Source organism: Hyperoodon ampullatus (assembly GCF_949752795.1).
Source record: "Hyperoodon ampullatus genome assembly, chromosome: 13".
Taxonomy (NCBI): domain Eukaryota; kingdom Metazoa; phylum Chordata; class Mammalia; order Artiodactyla; family Ziphiidae; genus Hyperoodon; species Hyperoodon ampullatus.
The window spans coordinates 41,040,863-41,066,983 of record NC_136926.1 but is presented as its reverse complement, the minus strand read 5'-3'; the positions used below and the strand labels follow the sequence as shown (position 1 = coordinate 41,066,983).

The 26,121-nt window shown below is 45.0% G+C and overlaps 1 protein-coding gene across 2 annotated transcripts in view; it reads right to left on the bottom strand.

Annotated features, from left to right (window-relative positions):
• The window catches only part of LAMA3 (laminin subunit alpha 3), a gene marked incomplete at its 5' end in the record, with an annotated part of 254,689 nt that overhangs the window by 130,295 nt on the left and 98,273 nt on the right, over window positions 1-26,121 (bottom strand). For both annotated transcript variants that reach the window (XM_079717942.1, XM_079717943.1), the window contains 9 exons: window positions 1,999-2,131; window positions 4,613-4,769; window positions 11,636-11,735; window positions 12,480-12,585; window positions 12,797-12,849; window positions 13,547-13,646; window positions 14,589-14,635; window positions 17,637-17,774; window positions 25,119-25,253. In XM_079717942.1, the coding sequence (XP_079574068.1) occupies window positions 1,999-2,131; window positions 4,613-4,769; window positions 11,636-11,735; window positions 12,480-12,585; window positions 12,797-12,849; window positions 13,547-13,646; window positions 14,589-14,635; window positions 17,637-17,774; window positions 25,119-25,253 (969 nt within the window). The remainder of the gene's footprint in view (window positions 1-1,998; window positions 2,132-4,612; window positions 4,770-11,635; window positions 11,736-12,479; window positions 12,586-12,796; window positions 12,850-13,546; window positions 13,647-14,588; window positions 14,636-17,636; window positions 17,775-25,118; window positions 25,254-26,121) is intronic.

Sequence of the window (26,121 nt, the reverse complement as noted above, 5' to 3'; positions counted from 1 at the left end):
GGACCTTCTGTAGAAGGTTCAGAAACAAAACTGTTGCATCAGAGTCCAATGGAGGCTTCTTCTTTAGAAGAAATGTTTACTCCAAATACCTGCATTCACTCTCCTGTTCTACAAACATCTACGGGGCCCACTATGTGTCAGGGCTGGAACTAGGTTCTGGGGACCAGGCAGTGAACACAGCCAGCATGGCCTTTGCTCCCTGACAGTGGGGACAGGGGAGGTGGTGGGTTGCAGACCAGAAGAAAATACGGTACAGCGTGGACAGTGGCATCTGGGAGGAGGCATAGGTTACTAAGGAATAAATACACAACTGGGCTCCTGACTCAGACATGGGGGCTTAGGAAAGGTGTCCCAGAGAACAAGAAAACAAACCTGTCTGAGTTAACGGAGGGCAAATTGCTGATGGCATTGTCCCCTGGGAGGCAGTGGGTCCATTAGAAAGGGTTTGGGCGTCCATCAACAGATGAATGGATAAAGAAAATGTGGCCCATATATACAATGGAATATTACTCAGCCATAAAAAGAAACGAAATTGAGTTATTTGATAGTGAGGTGGATGGACCTAGAGTCTGTCATACAGAGTGAAGTAAGTCAGAAAGAGAAAAACAAATACCGTATGCTAACACATATATATGGAATCTAAGAGAAAAAAAAAAAGGTCATGAAGAACCTAGGGGCAGGACGGGAATAAAGACACAGACCTACTAGAGAATGGACTTGAGGATATGGGGAGGGGGAAGGGTAAGCTGTGACAAAGTGAAAGAGCAGCATGGACATATATACACTACCAAACGTAAAATAGATAGTGGGAAGCAGCCGCATAGCACAGAGAGATCAGTTCGGTGCTTTGTGACCACCTAGAGGGGTGGGATAGGGAGGGTGGGAGGGAGGGAGATGCAAGAGGGAAGAGATATGGGAACATATGTATATGTATAACTGATTCACTTTGTTATAAAGCCGAAACTAACACACCATTGTAAAGCAATTATACTCCAATAAAGATGTTAAAAAAAAAAAAAAGAAAAAAAAGAAAGGGCTTGGGGTCTGAAGATTGGGTCTTGTCTACAAAGAGCAGCTGTGTGCTTAGAAAATTTACTACGCCTCTCAGCTGTTTCCCTCCTCAACCTTCTTCGGTTTCACAAAGTTCTTATCATGTGAGGAAATGGGTGCCAAAGTACTCTGTAAATGATAAAGCAAGCTTGCCAGTTCTTCCTAGTAGTTACTGTCTAATCAGCCTCCAGCCTTACAAGCTTGGCTGACACAACTGGGTACATCATTTCTTCCCCAAGTCCGACTCTGCCATGGATACTAAACGAAGGCGCTTAAATTTCGCACCTAAATTAGATTTCTACTGGCGCCATTTTGTGTCCTTGTGGAATTCCCAGTAGTCTGTTCCTGGACTAGTGGAAGCCCTCACTCCTTGCAGAGCAGACTTCCAGGCCTCATCCCTGACTGTGGTGAGATCTGCCCTCTGACTGCGGCTCCTCGTCTGCCCTCAGGAATCCCTCACCCCTGAATGAGGTTGGCATATTCCTCCCTGGAGCTCTCTTGGGCTTTATGCTTTACCCCATTCAACTTAAGAATTCCTGTCCTCACCTATTTCTCCTTGAATTACTTGGTTTGCCTGAAACAATGGGAGAATTTAGGGCAGTAGGCCAGGGGCTCTCAAGTAACACCACAAAGGTGACACCCACTTTACCTGAATGAGTTATAAATTAGCTTTGCCCTGTGGTGATATCATAACCCATGGGGTTCAGCCAAGGTACATAGGTTGTTACGCTGATTTCTTTTATGACAGTTAATAACAAATTTAACAGTAAAATTTAAATACTCAGAACATTTAGAGGTTGAAAAGGTACAAAGGACAGGGCATCTGTGTCTCAATCAGACTATATCCCAGGCTTCGTGTTTTCTAAAGATCAACTCTGTGAAAATTAGAGAAAATGTTTCACTAATTAATCACTTCTTTATCCAAAAGAGGCTTGAAAATTTACTCACCTGCCTTAGCCCAGGATGGATAAATAGTTACACGGCCAGATACTGCTTCAGCTCCAGGGTTAATATATCTCAGAACAACCCAAAACAAGGAGAGACTTGACTTCCCCACATTCAACACGATCCTTACTTCATTCTGAAAAATACCCAAAACCCATAAAGTATAGAAGAGACAGCTGGTTAAAAGAAATGTTAGCCAAACAGTGATGGCATTCCAGTTTCACTACTGAGCTTGTAGTGAAACCACACACACACACACACACTCATATACACACACATTCACACCCACTCAACAAACACCAAGTGACTAACTCTGCGGAAGATGAACACAGGCAAGTCAGCCAATAAATTAAAATCACTTACAATTAAAGGTTCAGTGAAAACACACTCCCTCAGCAACCGAGATCCTCTTTTGACCTTTTAGTAATCAGGCAGACAGAGCGGAATGTTAGATGGATTAGTTCAGGGAAAGAAGCAGTGACGGGGCAACCACCACTAGCTGGGAGAAATAAAAAGGCAGAACAGAAGGAAAAGAAAGTATGTTATTTAACACCACCAGCCCCAGAGAGACAGCACTCCAGAGTCCACTTCACATACGTAACGTCTGAAACAGTCACAGAAACCAGTGGTGGCTAAGGAGAGGTTATAAGATCCCAAACACATTAGCGATGAAATCTAGATGTAACTAAAATCTGCCTGCTAAATCATATGGAATTTATCTCAGTCCCTGTCTAAGAAGAATGTGGGCTCTCTGCTGGGGACAAGGGTTCTTGCTGGTCCCCAGGTCCCGTTGCCAACACAGTGCTCTGTAAGTGTTGCTGGGCCCATGATCTTGAAGGAGACACTAGACTATTTCAATTCTGAACCACAGACCACATGTCCAGATCCAGCTGTGGCCCAAGGAAAGTTCATGAAACATGGAAATTTCTAAACCAGTAGTTCTTTAGGTCTTTCCTCCAACTCCTTTGGTTGAAATGAAGGGGACTTTTGTTGAACAAGACATCCATGGCAATAAAGACTGGCATTGGGTAGAATCCTTTGCTCTGGAAGCAGGAGTTGCAGCTGACCCACACTAAGGAACTCCAACTGGCCCTCTCAGTTTGACAGAATTCATCTTTAAGGGTTAGTTCCACGTCGGAAAATAAAAATGCAAGAACGTATTAAGGGCAGAGTAAAGTAAGTGGTGATTCCAGGGAACACCACCCAAGTCCTCTGACTAAAAATACTTACAGAAAAATCCATCATTAGAAATTCATTCCTTTGTGTTTACCAGCTATTCTTTCAAACTGCAAACACCTGTGAGGAGGTATATACCTTGATTGGGCTCTTAGTCATTCGCATCCTATTATGACTCAGTGGAATGCACTGCTTTTTTCTGAATAATGAAGTAAAAGCAGAGAACTAAAGAAACTGAATTGCTGTATTTGGGGAGAAGGAGAAAACAGTCAAGTGTCTTAAGATCCCAGGTACTGTTAGCGAAAGGCATCTTAGATGGGGCACTTTGCCAGGCAAGAAGCAACATTAGAATCAATGGGGGCTCCTAGGGAACTGTGACCCCGCCCCTGTTTCTCTAAGGGCTGCCTGATTTAGAAATAGCAAGCACTAGTCCTGGATCTGCTAAGGAAACATACTGAGCTACCATCGTCATCAACTTGCCTCTTTTATTCTGAATTTCTCCACTGAGAAACAGCTTGAAGAGAGCAACCTCAAAGAGAAATTCTGAGGATAAAACTACTCAATGACTATGAAGAAATGTTTAGTTATAAATGTTGTATAAGTTCTAAAGGTAAACAGACAATGTGTAAATTCCTTAATTATTATTATTATTATTCCACTGCAAAACCAAGAGAGATGGATACGGTAGAGAAGACTGAAGGACAGGAGAAATATGGGAAAGAAAAATTAAATAGCACTGACTAAAACTCCTCCTTTATCTTAGTTTCTGTTCATATAGTAATTCGGAGTTATAAAAAGTAAAAAACAAAAAAAGCCTTGTTCAAAATTCAGCAACACAAGCTTTACTGGAATTAAGTTAACTCATTTTTTTTTTTTTTTTTTTTTTTTTTGCGGTACGCGGGCTTCTCACTGTCGTGGCCTCTCCCGTTGCGGAGCACAGGCTCCAGACGCGCAGGCTCAGTGGCCATGGCTCACGGGCCCAGCCGCTCCGGCATGTGGGATCTTCCCGGACCGGGGCACAAACCCGTGTCTCCTACATCGGCAGGAGGACTCTCAACCACTGCGCCACCAGGGAAGCCCAAGTTAACTCATTTTTATTCTCCACAAATGGCTTTAAAGAAAAATGTCTCTCATGTTAAAATACAGCCTAATTTCATCTGGAAAACTTCTTATAAAAAGTCTCCAGAGATAAGCACCATCTTTCTTTAGTCCCTTCATTTTCTGATTTGGTGACCAAATTAAAGCAACAATAAGCTGTGAAATCGATATATATGCTTATCAGTTAAAATCCAACCTTACCCAGCACCCCATCTACCCTCTCAAGAACAACAGTCCTGGAATGAGTTTTGAGAGAGTTCACCTTTTGGGGGTCTTGCTGAGAGGGCTGTGGGCAAGTGTATGGGCTGCTCTACCCGGAGGCTGCTTCCTCCTGGCTGCTCACCTGTACCGAGGTCATCTGAGCATACCCTCTCCAGCTGAACTCAGGAAACTCCAGGGGATCAAATCCAAACCGAAGCGCTCTTCCGTTGGGTGTAGTGCCATCTTCAATCTCATACCTCATATGATGCAAATCCGGGAAATAGTAGTTGTTTTCAGGTCTTTTATAAACAAAATGTAAATGTGGATACAGAAAGTGAGGTTCATTGATAATCTGGATATCCTTTAATCCCAATAGCTATCAGTGAGAGAACTCCCACCAAATTGACAGAGCACATTAAATAAGGACAAATTGGGGGGGCTGCTTTTTCTCTAAATTATTGCTTTCGCTCATGTAAACATTCACAGAAAACACCCAACACTACTCATTCCAAGCAGTCAAATGAGAAAAGCATTTAGAACAGCCCATAGTGGTAGCACCCTTTAAAATGTTTTAAATGGTTGCCAACGATTTAGCAAAAAGTCAAATTGGGCTATTTACCATAAATTCGTTCATTTATACTCATATTCACTGATTACACAAATATTAGTATCTTTGCCAGGCACTGTTGCTAAGCACTGCAGATATAATAGTGAACACGACATAAAATACGTCGTATGCCAAGTTTACAAATTAGATACATTTTCTCTACATATACATATATATTTTGATCATTAGAATGACTTTTCTATGTCTTGTTTTCTCTTAAACTATATGCTTATAAATGGATTCCTTTCAAGAGTCTGGTAATGGTGGTCACAGAGAGGGATCAAAAATATTCTAATGCTTGTGTGACATTTTATATTCAAACTACTTGAAGGTCTTCAAAATGGCACATTTTGACAATCCAGTCCCAAGCTAATAGCTGTTAGTGGATTTAAAGCCATAAAGACCAATTAGTCAAGGGAAATAAAAGGGCATGCTCCTATATTGCAAGTAGAATTAGGAGTGCTTACAATTTATGAAGGTAATTTATGAATGTAATTTATGGAGGTAATTTATGAAGATCCCTAAAAATGTTCATTCCCATTGACATAGAAATTCTACTTCAGGGAATATATTCTAAAGAATGCTTTCTATAGGGTCAAAAATTAACATAGGGCTTGCCTGGTGGCACAGTGGTTAAGAATCTGCCTGCCAATGCAGGGGACTTGGGTTCGAGCCCTGGTCTGGGAAGATCCCACATTCCATGGAGCAACTAAGCCAGCGTGCCACAACTACTGAGCCCACGTGCCTAGAGCCCATGCTCCACTACAAGAGAAGCCACCGCAATGAGAAGCCCACTCACTGCAACGAAGACAACAGCAACTAGAGACAAGCCCACGTGCAGCAAAGAAGAGCCAACACAGCCAAAAAAAAAAAAAAAAAAATTAACATAAAAGAATGTATACAACAGTGAAAACTTGGAAACAAAATATATGTACAATTATGAAATAAAGAAATTATTAAATATTATATAACCATTAAATATTTTGAACACTACTTAATTACAATGGAAAATGTTCATGATATGTGAAAAAATTGATATAAATTATATGATAAAATACAATACTAATTTTTATTCATAGAAAAAGCCTAGAAAATATACAAAATATATTAAAAGGGGTTATCTGCTCATGGAACATTCTCCAGGATAGATCATATCTTGGGTCACAAATCAAGCCTTGGTAAATTTAAGAAAATTGAAATTGTATCAAGTATCTTTTCCGACCACAATGCTATGAGACTAGACATCAATTACAGGAAAAGATCTGTAAAAAATACAAACACATGGAGGCTAAACAATACACTACTCAATAATGAAGTGATCACTGAAGAAATCAAAGAGGAAATTAAGAAATACTTAGAAACAAATGACAATGGAGACACGACGACCCAAAACCTATGGGACGCAGCAAAAGCAGTTCTAAGGGGGAAGTTTATAGCAATACAATCCCACCTTAAGAAACAGGAAACATTTCGAGTAAACAACCTGACCCTGCACCTAAAGCAATTAGAGAAAGGAGAACAAAAAACCCCCAAAGTTAGCAGAAGGAAAGAAATCATAAAGATCAGATCAGAAATAAATGAAAAAGAAATGAAGGAAACGATAGCAAAGATCAACCAAACTAAAAGCTGGTTCTTTGAGAAGATAAACAAAATTGACAAACCATTAGCCAGACTCATCAAGAAAAGAAGGGAGAAGACTCAAATCAGTAGAATTAGAAATGAAAAAGGAGAAGTAACAACTGACACTGCAGAAATACAAAAGATCATGAGAGATTACTATAAGCAACTCTATGCCAATAAAATGGACAACCTGGAAGAAATGGACAAATTCTTAGAAATGCACAACCTACCAAGACTGACTCAGGAAGAAATAGAAAATATGAATAGACCAATCACAAGCACTGAAATTGAAACTGTGATTAAAAATCTTCCATCAAACAAAAGCCCAGGACCAGATGGCTTCACAGGCGAATTCTATCAAACATTTAGAGAAGAGCTAACACCCATCCTTCTCAAACTCTTCCAAACAATATCAGAGGAAGGAACACTCCCAAACCCATTCTACGAGGCCACCATCACCTTGATACCAAAACCAGACAAGGATGTCACAAAGAAAGAAAACTACAGGCCAATATCACTGATGAACATAGATGCAAAAATCCTCAACAAAATACTAGCAAACAGAATCCAACAGCACATTAAAAGGATCATACACCATGATCAAGTGGGGTTTATTCCAGGAATGCAAGGATTCTTCAATATATGCAAATCAATCAATGTGATACACCATATTAACAAGTTGAAGGAGAAAAACCATATGATCATCTCAATAGATGCAGAGAAAGCTTTCGACAAAATTCAACACCCATTTATGATAAAAACCCTGCAGAAAGTAGGCATAGAGGGAACTTTCCTCAACATAATAAAGGCCATATATGACAAACCCACAGCCAACATTGTCCTCAATGGTGAAAAACTGAAACCATTTCCACTAAGATCAGGAACAAGACAAGGCTGCCCACTCTCACCACTCTTATTCAACATAGTTTTGGAAGTTTTAGCCACAGCAATCAGAGAAGAAAAGGAAATAAAAGGAATCCAAATTGGAAAAGAAGAAGTAAAGCTGTCACTGTTTGCAGATGACATGATACTATACATAGAGAATCCTAAAGATGCTACCGAAAAACTACTAGAGCTAATCAATGAATTTGGTAAAGTAGCAGGATACAAAATTAATGCACAGAAATCTCTGGCATTCCTGTACACTAATGATGAAAAATCTGAAAATGAAATCAAGAAAACACTCCCATTTACCATTGCAACAAAAAGAATAAAATATCTAGGAATAAACCTACCTAAGGAGACAAAAGACCTGTATGCAGAAAATTATAAGACACTGATGAAAGAAATTAAAGATGATATAAATAGATGGAGAGATATACCATGCTCCTGGATTGGAAGAATCAATATTGTGAAAATGACTCTACTACCCAAAGCAATCTACAGATTCAATGCAATCCCTATCAAACTACCACTGGCATTTTTCACAGAAGTAGAACAAAAAATTTCAAAATTTGTTTGGAAAAACAAAAGACCCCGAATAGCCAAAGCAATCTTGAGAACGAAAAACGGAGCTGGAGGAATCAGGCTCCCTGACTTCAGACTATACTACAAAGCTACAGTAATTAAGACAGTGTGGTACTGGCATAAAAACAGAAAGATAGATCAGTGGATCAGGATAGAAAGCCCAGAGATAAACCCACGCACATATGGCCAACTTATCTTTGATAAAGGAGGCAGGAATGTACAGTGGAGAAAGGACAGCCTCTTCAATAAGTGGTGCTGGGAAAACTGGACAGGGACATGTAAAAGTATGAGATTAGATCATTCCCTAACACCATACACAAAAATAAGCTCAAAATGGATTAAAGACCTAAATGTAAGGCCAGAAACTATCAAACTCTTAGAGGAAAACATAGGTAGAACACTCTATGACATAAATCACAGCAAGATCCTTTTGGACCCACCTCCTAGAGAAATGGAAATAAAAACAAAGATAAACAAATGGGACCTAATGAAACTTCAAAGCTTTTGCACAGCAAAGGAAACCATAAACAAGACCAAAAGACAACCCTCAGAATGGGAGAAAATATTTGCAAATGAAGCAACTGACAAAGGATTAATCTCCAAAATTTATAAACAGCTCATGCAGCTCAATAGCAAAAAAACAAACAACCCAATCCAAAAATGGGCAGAAGACTTAAATAGGCATTTCTCCAAAGAAGATATACAGACTGCCAACAAACACATGAAAGAATGCTCAACATCATTAATCATTAGAGAAATGCAAATCAAAACTACAATGAGATATCATCTCACACCAGTCAGAATGGCCATCATCAAGATATCTAGAAACAATAAATGCTGGAGAGGGTGTGGAGAAAAGGGAACACTCTTGCACTGCTGGTGGGAATGTGAATTGGTACAGCCACTATGGAGAACAGTATGGAGGTTCCTTAAAAAACTAAAAATAGAACTACCATATGACCCAGCAATCCCACTACTAGGCATATACCCTGAGAAAACCATAATTCAAAAAGAGACATGTACCAAAATGTTCATTGCAGCTCTATTCACAATAGCCCGGAGCTGGAAACAACCTAAGTGTCCATCATCGGATGAATGGATAAAGAAGATGTGGCACATATATACAATGGAATATTACTCAGCCATAAAAAGAAACGAAACTGAGCTATTTGTAATGAGGTGGATAGACCTAGAGTCTGTCATACAGAGTGAAGTAAGTCAGAAAGAGAAAGACAAATACCGTATGCTAACACATATATATGGAATTTAAAAAAAAAAAATGTCATGAAGAACCTAGGGGTAAAACGGGAATAAAGACACAGACCTACTTGAGAATGGACTTGAGGATATGGGGAAGGGGAAGGGTAAGCTGTGACAAAGGGAAAGAGAGGCATGGACATATATACACTACCAAACGTAAGGTAGATAGATAGTGGGAAGCAGCCGCAGAGCACAGGGAGATCAGCTCGGTGCTTTGTGACCGCCTGGAGGGGTGGGATGGGGAGGGTGGGAGGGAGGGAGATGCATGAGGGAGGGGATGTGGGAACAGATGTATATGTATGACTGATTCACTTTGTTATAAAGCAGAAACTAATAAAAAAAAAAAAAAAAAAAGGGGTTATCTCTGGGCAGCGGAATGAAGATTTTCCTTTGCCTTTTTACTTTTAGGTACTTATTAAAATTTTACAATGTAACACATATTACATTATCATAAAAACTATTTAGAAAATAAAGTGAATGTGAATGCTTTCTAAACTTGTAAGAAAAACTAAAAATACACAAATAATACCGTAAACAAACATTTGGAGGAATTTAGGACAAAAAGACGCAAGATTTATCTTGCATCTGGAAAAAGGTGCTGTGACATCCATGTTGTTGGTGTGCTATCCTTTTATGTCATTTATCATTTACTACTAAATCAAAGGATAATCTAAATTCCATATATATATATGTATTGACTGTAATGTCAATATTTTGGCCTCAGGGTGGGTAATTTATTCTGATGCATTATTTCAACCCCCAAATTAGCCAATCACCTACATAGTTGGAAGGAGAAAAAACTCATGCTGATTAAGTAGGGGGAAAGCTCACTTTATCAACAGGAAGGCGGGAAGAGGTAAAATATGGATAGAAAATGTTTCTGAGCCAATTTATGAAGTTCCTCTGGTCGATGGTGAACCTTGCTCATGTGCAGGAAAAGAAAACTACAGACGTGTCTTTCTTCACATACATTTTACTATGAGGCCCCTTTTACTGTCATTTAGAAACAATGGAAGAAAGCACAGCTGAGCTGCTCTGATCCTGAGAATTCAAATGTTGGAAACATCGAGGAAAAGGAGAGACGCGTCATTCTAAGTACTGGGTTGGCCAGAAAGTTCGTTTGGGTTTTTCTGTAAGACGTTACAGAAAAACATGAATGAACTTTTTGGCCAGCCCAATACATATGGTTCGCCTTGATTACATTAAAGATCTCTTTATTAACCTGTTGACAATGCAGAAGTAGTGAAGGTACTTGAGATTTAGAAGTTGCATTTCACAAGAGTTTCAGTGTATGATTAAAAGTCAGAGGGCTGGGCTTCCCTGGTGGCGCAGTGGTTGAGAGTCCGCCTGCCGATGCAGGGAACACGGGTTCGTGCCCCAGTTTGGGAAGATCCCACATGCTGCGGAGCAACTAAGCCTGTGCGCCACAACTACAGAGCCTGCGCTCTAGAGCCCGCGAGCCACAACTACTGAATCCCCTGCGCCTAGAGCCCGTGCTCTGCAACAAGAGAAGCCACCGCAGTGAGAAGCCCGCGCACCGCAATGAAGACCCAACGCAGCCAAAAATAAATAAAATAAAAATTTTTTAAAAGTCAGAATATTAAAAATTTTCTTCCTTCCACTATTGGACAATTATGGATGGATCATGGTTTCATATAAATATAGAAACTGCTAAACAGGCAGGACAGAGGCAGCGTGCTCCATACTTGCTATAGCCCCTCTGGGACCTCAGTCTCCACTTGGCTCCCTTGCTCCTTCCGTTCATTTTGATTTGCTTCTGCATGAGATGAGGGACTTCCTCCCACTTCTAAAGTTGTCTTAACCCCCAGCCCCACAGTCACGGATCCCGTGGGAGAAGCAGGAGCTGCATCTGCTGGGCTCCTCCAGGCTGTGACTTCCACGTGGAGGTTCAGCTGTGGGAACCCACCTCATGCATCCAGCCTAAGTCTCGCTCACCTGGCTTTTTGCACCTCTGGGAACTTTCCAGTGAGGCCACTCTGTGATCTACAAAGTGGAACCATTTTTAGGGCAACTTTACCTCCTGTTTTAATTGGCCTCACTGACAAGTGTCCAGATTGCAAACGACAGTACAGCTTCACTGGCCCTCTTACCTTGGGACCGCTTCTCTCTCCCCCAGAACTGTCGGCACAGACAGGACTCTGAGAGAGGCTTCACGACGTCAGTATGGAGGGGACCTCCGTGGAGACTCACCGCTGGCAGGTCTTCCCCATGATGTGCTCTCGGCACCGGCAGACTCCAGAAGGTCCGCTGCACACAGGGGTGACGGCTCCACCAATGTCACACTGACACCCTGAGAGTCGGGAAACAGCAGTGGTCACCCATCAAAGCATCTCCATGCTGGAGGCTTCCCCTCCCTCTACAAGAAGTGGAAATCAGGAAGCCCGGGGTTGCAGGGCTGCGCCTTCTTTCCCTTGCCACACCTTACATCTGGCAGGTATTTGAAATACGTAGGAACCTCCCAAAGTAAGACAGCAAGTCCCCCCAAGAGTCCACCTGAAAGTTGGAGGTGCACTTGTAGACCAGTTCCAACACTGTTGTCCCACGTAAGGCGACAGCAGCCCAGGAGCTAAACACGATTTCACAGCATAGTGCTACTGTAAACAGTGGGTGCTAAGGAGAGGCTGCTTGAAAGATACCAGAGTAGCCTTGTGGGGCTCCTGCAACTTCATTATTTAACACAATATTATCACACAATATTATTGTGTGAGCTTTTTTAATATTTCAAAATTTATCTTTAAAATCTCTAAGTCTTGATGTTATTTACATCTCCCCTATGGCTCCCCCGCATCCCAATTATGATTTTTTATAATTAAACCAACAGTGTGCTGGTAGAAGAAAAGTGGAAGCAGCCCTGTTTGCAATTTATTTCTAGTTTTAAGGGAATGTTTGGTCAATTTCCCTGGACAGATCTTTTCAGTCCCATCCCATCAGAAAGTCTGCAAGAAGACAGTGAACTCAGAAGCAAGGTTACTCTGCCAGTCTTTGTCCATCTTTTGTCCTTTTGCCTTACTCAGGACCCCCTGGAAGGATTTACCTTGACATCCAAAGTAACTGCTCTTTTCCAAAGCAAAATATCCATCTTCGCACGTGTCACAGGAATCACCACCGACGTGGGACTTACAGTGACAGTCACCATCTAACTGCAGAACAATGAGCGGATGACAAAATTTGGTGAGATTACAGAATTTGCTAATCTTCAAGATTTCAAACTGGCTCATTGTGTCATATGAAGCAGGGTAGCTGGGATCTGAAAACTTCCATGAAGATGGCACTAACACCCTCCTGCAGAAACCCCACCATTAACTGCTAGTATATTCTACTGGCATCCCAGGAAAAATAGGCCCACATTACCTGCCCGCACTCTCCAATTCCGCTCACGGTTCCTGCCACATGGCATTGGCATTCTGGGAAGATAAGAGAGCATTCTTGGACCAAGGTTACAAAAAGGACAGTTCCGGCTCTGGGAACAGGACACACCAGCAATACTACAATCACTTTCTAGCATGCTTCAGCAGAACTCCACTTTGCACCAGTCAGGCCTAAAACTGAATTGCTTTCTGGGGTCAGCAGAACCCAGGAGCCAGATCAATACCATCTACCTACAAGGAGTACTGGTTTGTTCATGAGCACTCATAAAACACAAAAGCTGCAACATCATGGGATTTTTAAATGATTCTTATGTCAAGGTCATTATCGATATGCTTACATGAAAATATACCCTATTAAAAGATATTCACTCGACTTAGCCGTCTTAAGCTTGGTATTTCCAAGTTCCTATACTGGCTTCAATCTAAGCATAAAATGAAAATAAAATTAAACTGGGAAGTGTGGATTATAAAAACAAGGCGGAAAAACCATTTATCAAGCAGCTGCCTTCTCAAACATGATACATATGGAAACAGGATATAAATCCCTTGCTGAGATTTTGAAAATGACAGAAGTTCTGCCAAAAGTGGGGGGAAAAAATCGAGACATTTATACAGAATTTCAAACAAACTGAACAGATTAAATCAATAGCTCTTTTGTGAGTTTAGTCATTGAGGTAAAGAAAATCAAGAGGAAGTTACAATATAGTAAAATATTGTTCGTAGGAAACCTCACCTGAACATCCACTGGGGTTTTCTTTGGCCAGATTCCAATATAATGGTTTGCAGATGCTACAAGTAGGACTTTCAACATGAAGCTTGCATCGGCAATGCCCCTTTAAAAGAATTTCAAACTAATGCTTGACATCTCAGAATTAAGAGGTTTCCAAACAAGTGTTCTGAACAAAGCTTGTCACAGAAATATATTTTGGTCACGAAATGTAAATTAAGTGTATCCAGGCGGAATAAAAGTACTGGGTTGGTTTCAACAGTCTGCTAATTGATTTTGTTTTATTATTTATTTATTTGTTACACACATAAGCCATATACGTGGTTAAAGCAAAATTGGAAAATTCAGAAAAAGAAAAAAAATTTTAACGACTCATTTATAACATTGTCATTATTTGTTGATTCTGTTACAGCATGGACTATAAATCTTAACGGAAAATATCTGAATATTTAACGTGCTGAGAGGTAGTAGAAAATTATGTTTATCTGCAAGTGTGTCTATAATATGCCAGAGTCACTGCCTTGCTTAAACATAGTGAAGCCCCACAGTGAAAAGGCAAGATGTCTCTCCCCTTTCCCTCCAGGGCCTGGAGTTCCAGCTTCTCCAAGCTCTGAGGCCAAGAAGACAGATAATTTCTAAAGTGCTTAGAAAATGAATCAGAATGCCATGGTATTGTGCTTGGAGTAATAGCAAATAAATTGCAATTACTTTGTACAGAGCTTAATTAAATGTGTACTGGCCTCTGATTTTCTTAATTTTAATTATGTATGGCAGGCTTATGTGCAGGTTTCCAGGGTGGCAATGCCCTCAGAGTAAAGCTAGGACTCTACAATTCAAAGTTTAAATAAACCATATTCTTTTTGTTTTGGGCAGAAAATCACAATATCACATATGCACTTTGAGAACGAGCAATGGTCTCTTCAAGCTATTTGGCCTCAGGTCTTATTTTAATTTATTTTTAATTTCAGGAAGCTCCCAAATGTGTCGGTCTCAAATAAGTATCAGAACAATAGTTAGAATTGCAACCCTTTTACAATCCTCTACTTACCAAACTGGAGTCCAAGGTTCCGGCTGGGTCACAGACACTGCTGGAGCCTGTATATGATTTAGAAGTGGTGTAAATGTCTGGGGTTTTAATGTTTGTTTGTCCCTTTGTTTTGATGTTTTGAGGGGTTTCTTTGTTCTGTTTTTATTTTTTAAGTTTTACTTGTTTTTAAAACTGGTGCATCTACATTTGTATTTTTTGATAGATGGGTGGCAAGGACTTTGCATGTAATTCAGAAAAAGACACCTTGAACAATCTTCATGGTCCTTAATCCCCAAATCACCCCTTTGGCCACTGAACAACTTTCTTCCCTGCCTACTACTAAAAGTTCACTTCCAACTGATAACAAAGGAGACTGGGGAAAGGAGTCTAGAATTTTGAACATCGTTAGGGTTATCCAGAAGAGGGCAGCATTGTACCAAGAGATTTTTCAATTGTCCAATTAGATGTCACAAAATTTGTGAGTATATTTTTTAGTTACTCAAGACAATTCTTTAACTATCACAGCCCCCTTGTTCTCCACTTGTATTAAAATTATTTCTAAAATTAATTAATTTTCTTTCTTGCCTTAGTCAATATAGTATTACAAACCCAATGTAATAATCTCCTTTCAACAAATTAGGGTCTTGCAGTGTCTCAGCATTACTATCACACGGCATTAAAAATGAAGAGGAAACTCCCTGCCGGTCCAGTGGTTTGGACTCGGCACTGTCACTGCCGAGGGCCTGGGTTCAATCCCTGGTTGGGGAACTAATATCCCACAAGCTGTGAGGCCAAAAAAATAAATAAATAAATAATAAAAATGAGAGTTTGGGTAAGCCTGCTCTGAGCCTTTTTCAAATAATTTAAATAAACCCATAATATGATCTTGTTTTCTTACATGTTGCTCCCTAGACTTTCTGCCTTTATTGTCTCCTCTCTGTTTCAACTTTCCCCTTGATGATATTCTCTCTCTGTCTCTTCCATTTTTTTCTTTTTACAAATTTATTTATTTATTTTTGGCTGAGTTAGGTCTTTGTTCCTGCACGCGGGCTTTCTCTAGTTGCGGCAAGTGGGGTCTACTCTTCGTTGCGGTGCACGGGCTTCTCACTGCGGTGGCTTCTCTTGTTGCGGAGCACGGGCTCTAGGCGTGCAGGTTTCAGTAGTTGTGGCTCGCGGGCTCAGTAGTTGTGGCTCACAGGCTCTAGAGCGCAGGCTCAGTAGTTGTGGCGCACGGGCTTAGTTGCTCCGCAGCATGTGGGATCTTCCCGGACCAGGGCTCGAACCCGTGTCCCCTGCATCGGCAGGCGGATTCTTAACCACTGCGCCACCAGGGAAGCCTGGGAAGCCCTCTGTCTCTTCCTTTTTTGATGCTCCTGAATTCTTCTGTAACAAGCCAACACAACCTTCCAGCTCCTTGTTGCTTTCCAACCTGGCCCCGCCCAGCCCTTGGCTCCTCCCCAAGCTGCCCAGCAGCCCATCCAGCTCCAGGGAACTTGTCCTGGCTGACCAGCCCCTCTGCCCACTGCTCAGCACTTCCTTCCACTCCCGACCCCGGGGAGGTGAGGACACCCAGCCTGGGACAGCCTCCCTCTCCAGGGACCTCCAGGCCTTCTCCAAAGTGAGCAGTCCCCTCTGACTGCTGGCTACTGTTGCCACCGGCAAGAAAGCCTGGTCTCTTGAGGATACTGGTCAGCGAGGTTCTGGGGAATCAAGTTGGAGCTGCAGCCCTGTCTTCAGATGGTCCCGCGTGCCAGGCTCCAAGCGCCATCAAGAGCAGGAAGGGGTGTGAGAAAACCAGTCTCCTGACGCAAAGTCTGGGTCAGCCTTTCACAAACACCCGCTTCTCAACAGAGAAAGGGTCTCTGAAAGCAGCAGTCAGGAGCTACGTGCCACTGGGGGCTGCACCCTCCAGGGGCACAAGGAGATTCCTGGGCATCTTTTTTTGTTTGTTTTTTTTTTTGCGGTACGCGGGCCTCTCACTGTTGTGGCCTCTCCCATTGCAGAGCACAGGCTCCAGACGTGCAGGCTCAGCGGCCATGGCTCACGGGCCTAGCCGCTCCGCGGCATGTGGGATCTTCCCAGACCGGGGAAGAACCCACGGGGCACGAACCCACATCCCCTGCATCAGCAGGCGGAGTCTCAACCACTGCGCCACCAGGGAAGCCCATCCTGGGCATCTTTGGTCTGTGCCCTGAGTCACCGAGCCTGGCACACTCTCATCTCTCGTCTCATTGCAGGCACGAGGACCGACCCAGGACAGTGTTTCAATCCTTGGCTCACTCTTTCCAAACTGAATGGACTCTGGTCCACCCCACTCCCCGGCCCCTCACACCTGGGCTGATGTGGGATGACACCATCCCCCAGGAGGCCAGGGGCAGGCAAGAGAGGGGAGCAGAACCCCAGCAAAGCCCTGCTCTGCCTGCCTGCAGGGGGACCTGTTAGAACACCTGCAGGAAATTACGGAACAGACATATCGGTGCCGCCACCCAGGACCAGAGAGAAGTCACTTTGCCTTGGGAAGGGGGACAAGATTGCTCAGCTTAGCTAAAAGGGGTCACCTCTGCCACACTGCTACACAGAGAATTTACTTGCAAATCAAGAAACACAAGTTTATGGGGACTTCCCTGGTGGCGCAGTGGTTAAGCCTCCACGCTCCCAGTGCAGGGGGCCAGGGTTAGACCTCTGGTCAGGGAACTAGATCCCACATGCATGCCACAACTAAGAGTTCATATGCCACAACTAAGGAGCCTGCGAGCCACAACTAAGACCCAGTGCAACCAAATAAATATTTAAAAAAAAAAGAAAAAGAAAAGAAGAAACACAAATTTATAGCACATGAAATAATTTTTAAAATTTTAGGAATAAGTCATTTTTAGATTTCTTTTAAGATGTATAACTGGTATACCCATTTTCAATGGACTCAAATTGGGGAGGAACCAGGCAGATTAGGGTCAAAAGTGTAGCAGTGACCAGTGGTGGGTCTACAGGGGTCTGCAGGCTTCTTTGGGATGCTGCCCACACATACTTTAGAGAGGAACCCGCCCTCCGGCATTCTGATGTCTTCCCTACTTTGGCAGTGGGGGAAATCAGAGGCGTCTGGGAGACACCTGTCACACCATTGTCCTGTGATCCCCAGCTGACACTCGCACTGTCCAGTCACTGGGCTGCACAGCGTCTGGTAGGAGCCAAGGGCTGAACACTGGCAGGCTGGATGAAAAGACCTCAGTAAGACCCAGGGCAGGGGGGCACAGGACCCGGATAAGAGTATGGAGGCGGGGCCAGAAAGACCCAAATGCAAGTTCCAGCTCCACCTCTTATCAGACATGGAACTTGAAACAAGTCGCTCAATTGCTCTAAGCCTCAGTTTCCCCTTTCTTAAATGGGAATAATATTAGCATCTACTTGACAAGATTGTTGCCAGGATTAGATAAAGATAATACTTGAAAGAGCTGGGTCCAATGCCTGTCTCATACCGAGCAATCAATAAATGCTGTTTTTTTTCTGTTGTTAATTTCGTACTGACCAAGACTGGCTGGTTGTGGATGAGGATTTGGGGGATGCTTCTTGCATTCAGTAACGGTGCTCATCAGAGGAAGACGCAGGGAACAGCTGACTGGGGATGTGAGTCAATGGAGAGGCCACATTAATTCTGCATCCCACTGGGGATCAAATGCAAACCATTCCAGCCCAGATTGGCCTACAGTGATCCCCTCCTTTTTCCCCTCGCCTCATACTTAGTTTCTCAAGGTGAGGTGTAACTGAATAATCACGAAAAAAGTGATGCAGGCAGGGTTGGGAATGGACAGGAAAAGCATCCCAGGTTCCCTTCTTCCCCCTCAAGCAGGTGACTAAACACGCGTGGATGGAGAGAAGAGATTCTGGACATTCCCCTCTCTGCTCCTTCCTACTGGGTCAGGTTCCTACCGGTCCCTGCAGCTAACCTCCCACAAGGTGGCAGTTACTCAGCGTCACTCAGCACTCACTCTGCGAGGACCAGCTTCTGGGGAAGAGGAGAGCGGTGGAAATGGCCCACTATTTCCTGAGCTGGAGGGTTTCACACCTTAAGAACTGGAAGGGACTGGAGAGATTATCTCGTTGAATTCCAGGGTTACATAGTGAAGTTCAGAAGTTCAGTGACATGTCTGTCCAAGGTCACCGAATGAGCCTGTAGCAAAGGGCGTCAGTCTCCGGGGCAGACACATCCAGATTCAAGTAACAGCTCTGCCACTTAACAGCTGTGTGATCACGGGCATGTTGCTTAGCCTCTCCAAGCCTCAGTTTCCTCTTCTAGAAACGAGCTGATGACGGTACCCACCCCATGAGGTCACTAGAGAACCAGCAGCCACAGACAAGAAGGGCAGTGTGCGCAGGGCTTGCTCAGGGAGCATTCACTCTTGCTAACATTCCTACCGTGACCATCCGAGTCCCCCAGTGCTCGGGATGTGCTCTGCACACCATCCCATGATGCATTAATGGGAATCAGTGGATTAGTGTTCCCGACTTCCAAATTTATATTCGGTGTATGCAGTAAAAAAAAAAAAAAAAAAAAACCTACTTAACTATATATATATATATATATACACACACACACACACACACACACACACACACACCCTTGTTTGCAAGGTTTCAAAATTTCCACACTTGTTGAGGCCTTGGGAAAGAAAAGATGAGATAAACTGCCAATTCCAGTGATCTCTTTGCAGGCCTCCTTAGGATCTGTAAAGGCCCACATCGTTAAGCCCTGGAGCCCAGAGCTCCCCCAGGGACGAGCCCATGCCATTTTCATTCTCTTTGACAGCACTCAGCCCAGGCCCGTAAGCGGTGAGTTACCCTGATAGCGCTTTTCTGTGATAATAACAGTGGTAGCGTTTACCCGAGTTGTCACTAGAATCACAAAATAAACTCACTGCTGGAAGGGAATTTGGCTCGTTTTCTCATTTACAAGTTACCTGGGACTTCAATGGGCTATGTGACTTGTTCTGAGAGGCCCAGTTAGGAAGTGGCAGGCCTAGGAGCGTTTACCATCCTTCCACCCTCCTATTTTACATGCATCCATCCAGCAGACCTTGATTGAAGCCCTATTGTGTTCTACGGCCCCGTGACCGGGTGTCAGGGTGGAGGCAAATATAAGAAACACACATTCCCTGACCACATCGAGCTAGAACTCCAGGAGAGGGGCTAGAGCATGACTGACACGGTGCCGAGAAACTAAACATAAGACAGAGGAAGAAACGGGCCAAGTGCCCCTCAACCAGCTCTTGGCAGGCAGCAGGACAAGGACTCGGCTCTTCTGCCGTCTAGGTCAGCATTCCTTCATGACCCCATGTTCCCCGCAGGCCTGTCTGCAGAGATCAAGTCCCTCCCCAGGGTCAGATTACTGAGGAAATGTTCTTGGGCTTTGTGATGGTTAATGTTTTCATGTCAACTAGGCTATAGGGCTCAGATGTTTGCACAACACCAGTCTAGATGGTGCTGTAAAGGTGTTTTGTTAGATGTGACAAACATTTAAATCAGCTGACCTTGAGTAAAGCAGGTTACTCTCCACGAAGTGGGTGGGCCTCATCCCATCAGTTGCAGACATTAACGAGAAAAGCGGGAGGTCCCAGAGGAAGAAGAAATTCCGCCTCCAGAAGGCCTGTGGGCTCCAGCTGCAGCATCAGCTCCTTCCTAGTCTCCAGCCTGCTGCCCTGCAGACTTTAGCCTTGTCAGCCCCCGCAATCCGGGAGCTGAGTCCTTAAAATAAATCTATCTATCTATCCCCACATCTATCTATATATACAGACACATATCCTGTGGGTTCTGTTCCTCTGGAGAACCCTAACACAGGTTCTTTCTGCTATTCTTCCTTTAAGGAAAGTGAAGGCAGAGAGGACCCACTCGTGCAGGCAGTCGGGGTAGCAGCAGCAGGAGCCTGGAGCACAGAGGTGGCAGCTCCAGCCAGCATCACGTGGGTGACACCGACCCTGACTCCCAGGGCCAAAGGGGTTGTCCAGGCAGCCTCAGGAGACGCAGTTACACTCCAGAAGTGAAAACAAAGATGCAGCCTTAAACGCAGGTACATTATTTTAAGTCCTGAATTCCTCAATCTGGCATCACACTTCGCATTTCAATCCAACTATCAGCGAAAGTTGCCAGATCCCAAACCCGAACCCCAACATTGGCAGCCTTTTCTCACTCTTGGAAATACTACAAGTCTTTGTGAATGTTTTAATTCTGCTCTTTGTTTTGAGCCAGGTCCTTCGGAGTTTCTGGAGTATTTTCTTCTCGTCTGCTCCGCATTGTGCTTTTGCTTTAAGACACTTTTATTCCCAAAGAGTATTAAAAAAAAAAAAAGATAATAAAGGTCCAGGGAATCAGGGAGCTTGTCTGCTGTGCTCCCCCCAAATCTTCCAGCATCAAGCACAGTCCTGGTCCCTAGTACATGCCAAACAGATGTCTGTTAAATGAAGGGATAAGAGCTATTGAAATGCTCTTCCACGTCCAGCCCTGTAGTTCTACTGATGTGCATTCTCTCCTTGACTCTTGCAGCGCTGCTGTGAGAGGTACTGCTCTGAGGGAGACCAGCTTCTTCCCCTGCAGTGAATAAGCTCACAGAGTGAGGCGACAGTACTAGACAACACAGAAATTGCAAGGGAAACAGAACTCCTTATTGTTTCAGGGGTGCTCTCGTCACACGTGATTTTAGAGCTTTTCCTTCTGTTGGAAAAGCAGGCTGGTGCCTTCTTTGGCGCTCTTGACTCAGAGCCGCAAAACCAACATTTCAGTTCCACGATACTTAGCACCCTCCACTTCTCTGGCTAACTGGGCTGAGAGCAGATCAGATCTACAGAAAATCCCAAGGCTTCTTGCAATCACCTCAATGTTCTCCTAGATACACGTTGAATTACAAAGCAAAATTGCACAGAACTTGGCCCAGACCTATGGATTTTGTTTTCCCCCTTGGAAAGGCCGGGAGGGCTCTCCCGGGAGCATCTCAGGTCAGAAACTTTCCCCTGCGGTGCCTTCTGCCATCTGCCGGTGCATTTGGCTTCTTCCTGGGGCCAGTTTGTCGGATTCATGAGAATATGCTGACACTCAGAAGGAGGTTAATCTTGCACTGGCAACATATGTTGCCAGGACTTTTTTAAGGAAAAGTCTGCAACTACAACCCAAGGACTAGAGCAAACTCCAATGGGGACAGTTCGGGCCCTGGGCCACTGCGGTTTGGGGACAGCTGCACTTTGAGTGCCTTCAGTGCCAAGTCATGGGAGGACTGCTGTCTCCACACTCCCACCCTCCTGGCCTCTGTTCTAAGTGCTGACTAGTTGCGACTTAGCAAACTGCACCAGAAGAAAAAGGGGGGAGGAGGAAGGAAAGAAGAGGAAGTGAAAGATGAAGGACAGGAAGGCAGGAATGACGATGGACAGGACGGAGAGGAGGAAGAGGAACAGCAAACCCCCAAAGGACCAAGTTCCCAGAGAGTCGTGCGTGGTGTGTTTTGTGGTTTCACATAAAGAGCTGAGTCAGACGTCAACACAAACATAAAACTGAAATACACAGAGACAATTCTCTATGTGGCCTCACATCTACGATTTGACTTTCAGCTACAAGAAAGAAAACTGCAGGGCACCTGAGTGAGTCAAAAATAAACTGAGGGCTTCCCTGGTGGCGCAGTGGTTGAGAGTCCGCCTGCCAATGCAGGGGACACGGGTTCGTGCCCCGGTCCGGGAAGATCCTACATGCCGCACAGCGGCTGGGCCCGTGAGCCATGGCCTCTGAGCCTGCGCGTCCAGAGCCTGTGCTCCGCAACGGGAGAGGCCACAACAGTGACAGGCCCACGTACCACCAAAAAAAAAAAAAAAACTGAGAAGGAGATGGCCTTGTGCTTAAAGTCTGGAGTAAATTAAGTTAATGCAAAACATAAACGCTGGACTGCAGTTGGCAAGCGCAACTGAGAAGGGTTTTAGACTTCTTTTTAAGAAGACTTTTTAAATTTTTAAAGCAACATAGAACAAAGCCACACAAACGTTTTTTGGCTAGAATATACCAGACCATCTGATGTAGCATTTGGGGCCACACTGGTTTGATTCTAAAACTCCATGGGCCAAGCAATCAACTTCATCTAAGAAATATCACAAAACACTGGGTCCGACCTTGATGCTAGACCAGATTCAGATTTCAGCATGTCTGGGCTTCAGCCACTGGCTTCAACGCTGCCCCCGAGGAAAAAATTTTAAAGATCACAAAAGCTGTTAGAAAAAGTAAGCACTAGAGAAGGGAGACCATCACTGACAGAATGTAGGAACATCCAAAACGCTTCCAGAGCCTAATGGTTCAAACCTGGAAGAACAAACTTTAGGGCACACCTCTACACCCCACCAGGAAGGAGGCTGACCTGAACCTTCTCCTCCTGCTTTTGTCCGACAGACCTCGTCTTCACTACTCTTAACCTTGCCTGCTCCCCACAGAGGTCCCTCTAGACTTGGCCCCTAGTGGACCCTGAAGTGGAAGGCCTCCATCCCGTCTCCCTCCTGATAGTTCTTCTTCATTTGGTCAATGAGAGATTCAGTGCCTCCAGCTTGAAACAGAAATGTAAGCACCCCCAGCTCGTGCTCCAAAACTTCATTATTTGGGACATCTTTCAACAGAAACAATATATGTACAAGGACAAGGTGACCACACCAGACCATAGCGCCAGCTCAGCACTGAATCTGCCTCTAGAATGATTCATAAAACTCCAACATAGGGGCTTCCCTGGTGGTGCAGTGGTTGAGAGTCCGCCTGCCGATGCAGGGGACACGGGTTCGTGCCCCGGTCCGGGAAGATCCCACATGCCGCGGAGCAGCTGGGCCCATGAGCCATGGCCGCTGAGCCTGCGCGTCCGGAGCCTGTGCTCCGCAACGGGAGAGGCCACAGCAGTGAGAGGCCCGCGTACCGCAAAAGGGAAAAAAAACCCCTCCAACATAAGCATCACCTGTACTGAGGTTTCCACAGGAAATGTGCTGGGCATTCCAAATTCTAATACTGAACTTCTCTGGTTGAAGTCAAGGCAGGGAAACAAAAGATACCCCTTCCTTTCCTTACCCTTCCACCTGCCAGGTGACCTAAATCTCTGGGCAGGGACTGCAGAGAGCTTCTGTGGCCCGAGAGGCAAAGGCTGAGAAGTGGGGCAGAGGACAGAGGTCCAGGACATGTCAGGGGATCAGGAGGAAAAAGAAGGGCTTGGGATACGGCACACAGGCATCTATGCAGACAGGGAGATCAACCAGGATTGAGGCTACAGGCTCTTAAAATGATGTAGAGGGAAGTATGAGGCAGAGAAAGGAGGGTTAAAGGAACAGCAGCTACCATACAGGTGAGTGCTTCCCGGGCTCTGAGAATTTTACACATCAGTACACACGTAACCCACACGACATGTCACAGGGCGGGCACTATTACCAGGAAACTGAGGAACAGAGCGGGTAAGAACTTGCCCAGGTTGATAGCTAGTGTGAACCTTGTTCTTTGCCACTTTGTCTCCTGCTTCGGGGAGGGACCTTCCTGCTCCTGCCCCACTCTCCCAGCTCCTTAGCGTGGCCGCCCTCATGGGTGACATGCCTCCGTACCGATGCTACCCTCCTCCTGTGCTCAGAAGCTGGAAGCTAGAAACAGCACTTCCCAGATTCTCCTGGAGCTGGGCTCTGGATGCCAATCGGGTTTTGCAAATAACTACTTGAATAAGATTAGAAAGGCTGAGCATTTCTGCTGCTGTGCCCTGGCTGGCTTCCTGGGGGCCTTGGATGGCCATGGAGGCAGAAGGACCGCAGTACCCCTGTCCCTGAGCTGCATGGCAGGAGTCTAGGCTTGACACCAGGAGCCTCCTTGGAAGCCCAGCCTGGAGGCTAACTGAGTCGGTCAGCACCTAGTAACCCACAGCAAGTCCCTGCTGGGTTTAGTTCCGGCCCTGAGCCCTGACTGATCACCTTCCCTTCTTCTCTCCCCTCGTTTTCCCTACGACATTAGCCACCGAGGAGAACAATGGCAGGCAATGGGAAGGAGGCGGAGGAGGAGAACGGGGGCAAATTCATTCATTCATTTGCCGGTCGCCCAACATGTACCGCACACCCATCATGCTCTAGGGACTGGGCCAGACTCCTCCCCTTCCCCTCCGGCGCCTTCAGTGACTCTTACTAGGATGGGGGACTAAGAGGCCAACCAAGTCTGTGGCTTCGTGTGTGCCGTTCCCTCTCCCGAAACACCCTGCTCCCTGCCCTTGTCTCCTTGGCAGTTTCCTCAACACGATCCAGGTACCACTTCCTGCCCAGAGCCTGGATTTGTACCCAGGTGCTGACTCCAGAGCCCATGGGCTTGACCACCTGGGAGGAGGAAGAGTAAGGCTGAAAAGGCAAAGGAGGGGAGGTGACATGGCCTGGCCCTGAGGACTGTCACGTGTAACATACATATATAGACCAGGGGCTCATTTATTAAACAATAGGCCACACAGCTCTGCCCAAAGGAGCCTCTGCATTTCCTCAGGGGGAAACTTACCTCGGGGGACTGATGATCACTACGAACGTGTGGCCCACTTACCTTGGCAAACAGGGAAGGAGTAGAAACCCCGGCGGCAGGCATCGCACCGAGGGCCCCCCACCCCGGGGCGGCACAGACACCGCCCGTGGGCATCACATATCTCGGGGAGCACTCCTGCCAGGTTACAGTCACAGCCTGCGAAGGGAAGAGGTTTTCAGAGGGGTCTCCATCCTCCATCCCCTCCCCCACAGATTCTGAGTCATCTATGGTCTACATACATTCCTAACCCAGAAGACTGCATCTTAAGGGGAGTAAAACAGCTCTCCTGGCAAGATCAGAGATACCATTCAGAAACATCCAGGGCAGGCACTGGTTTGCAAAGTACCTACAATCTTCTAGCATCTACCCCCGTGGGAACAATTCTTTTTCCCCAAACTGAGCCTTGTTTAGAAAAACTTCAACTTCATAGATTCCCAACGAATGACAATCTTCAATTAAACATATTCCTACCTCCATTTTTCAGAAGCAAAGAGATGAACATACATTTAGCCCTAATACGTGCCAGATGTGGCTTTGGGGGACCTCACTCGGCTTGTCTCAATCCTCCAGGCATGAGCCCTTCCCAGCAGGCAGGCTGCTTCCAGTCCTACCTCAGCACCTCTGCTCTGGCCGGCAGGTAACACGCCTCCCCTGGTTCCCTCTCAACCCTCAGGCCTCGGTCAGGAAGGCCCTCCCCACCCAGTCTGTACCAGCAGCTCCCCCTTCCCTCTCCCACTCTCTATTAAGCCGTGTTTGTCTTTCACACTTTAATTATTGAAACCATTTAATTGGCCTCATGACTGACTTTGACCAGTGGAATGAGAGGAAAGTGCTGTTGTGGGATTTCAGAGCCCAGGTCACAGCAGGCTTTGTGGTTTCCATTCTCACCCTCTGGGAATCCTGAGACCACCAGGGAGGTATCCTGTCTGACCTCATCGAGGATAAAAGGCCACATGGAGAGAGACACCGAGCCCCAGCAGACCTTCCAGAAAGTCCGGCAGAAAGACTGCCCAGCCAAGCCACA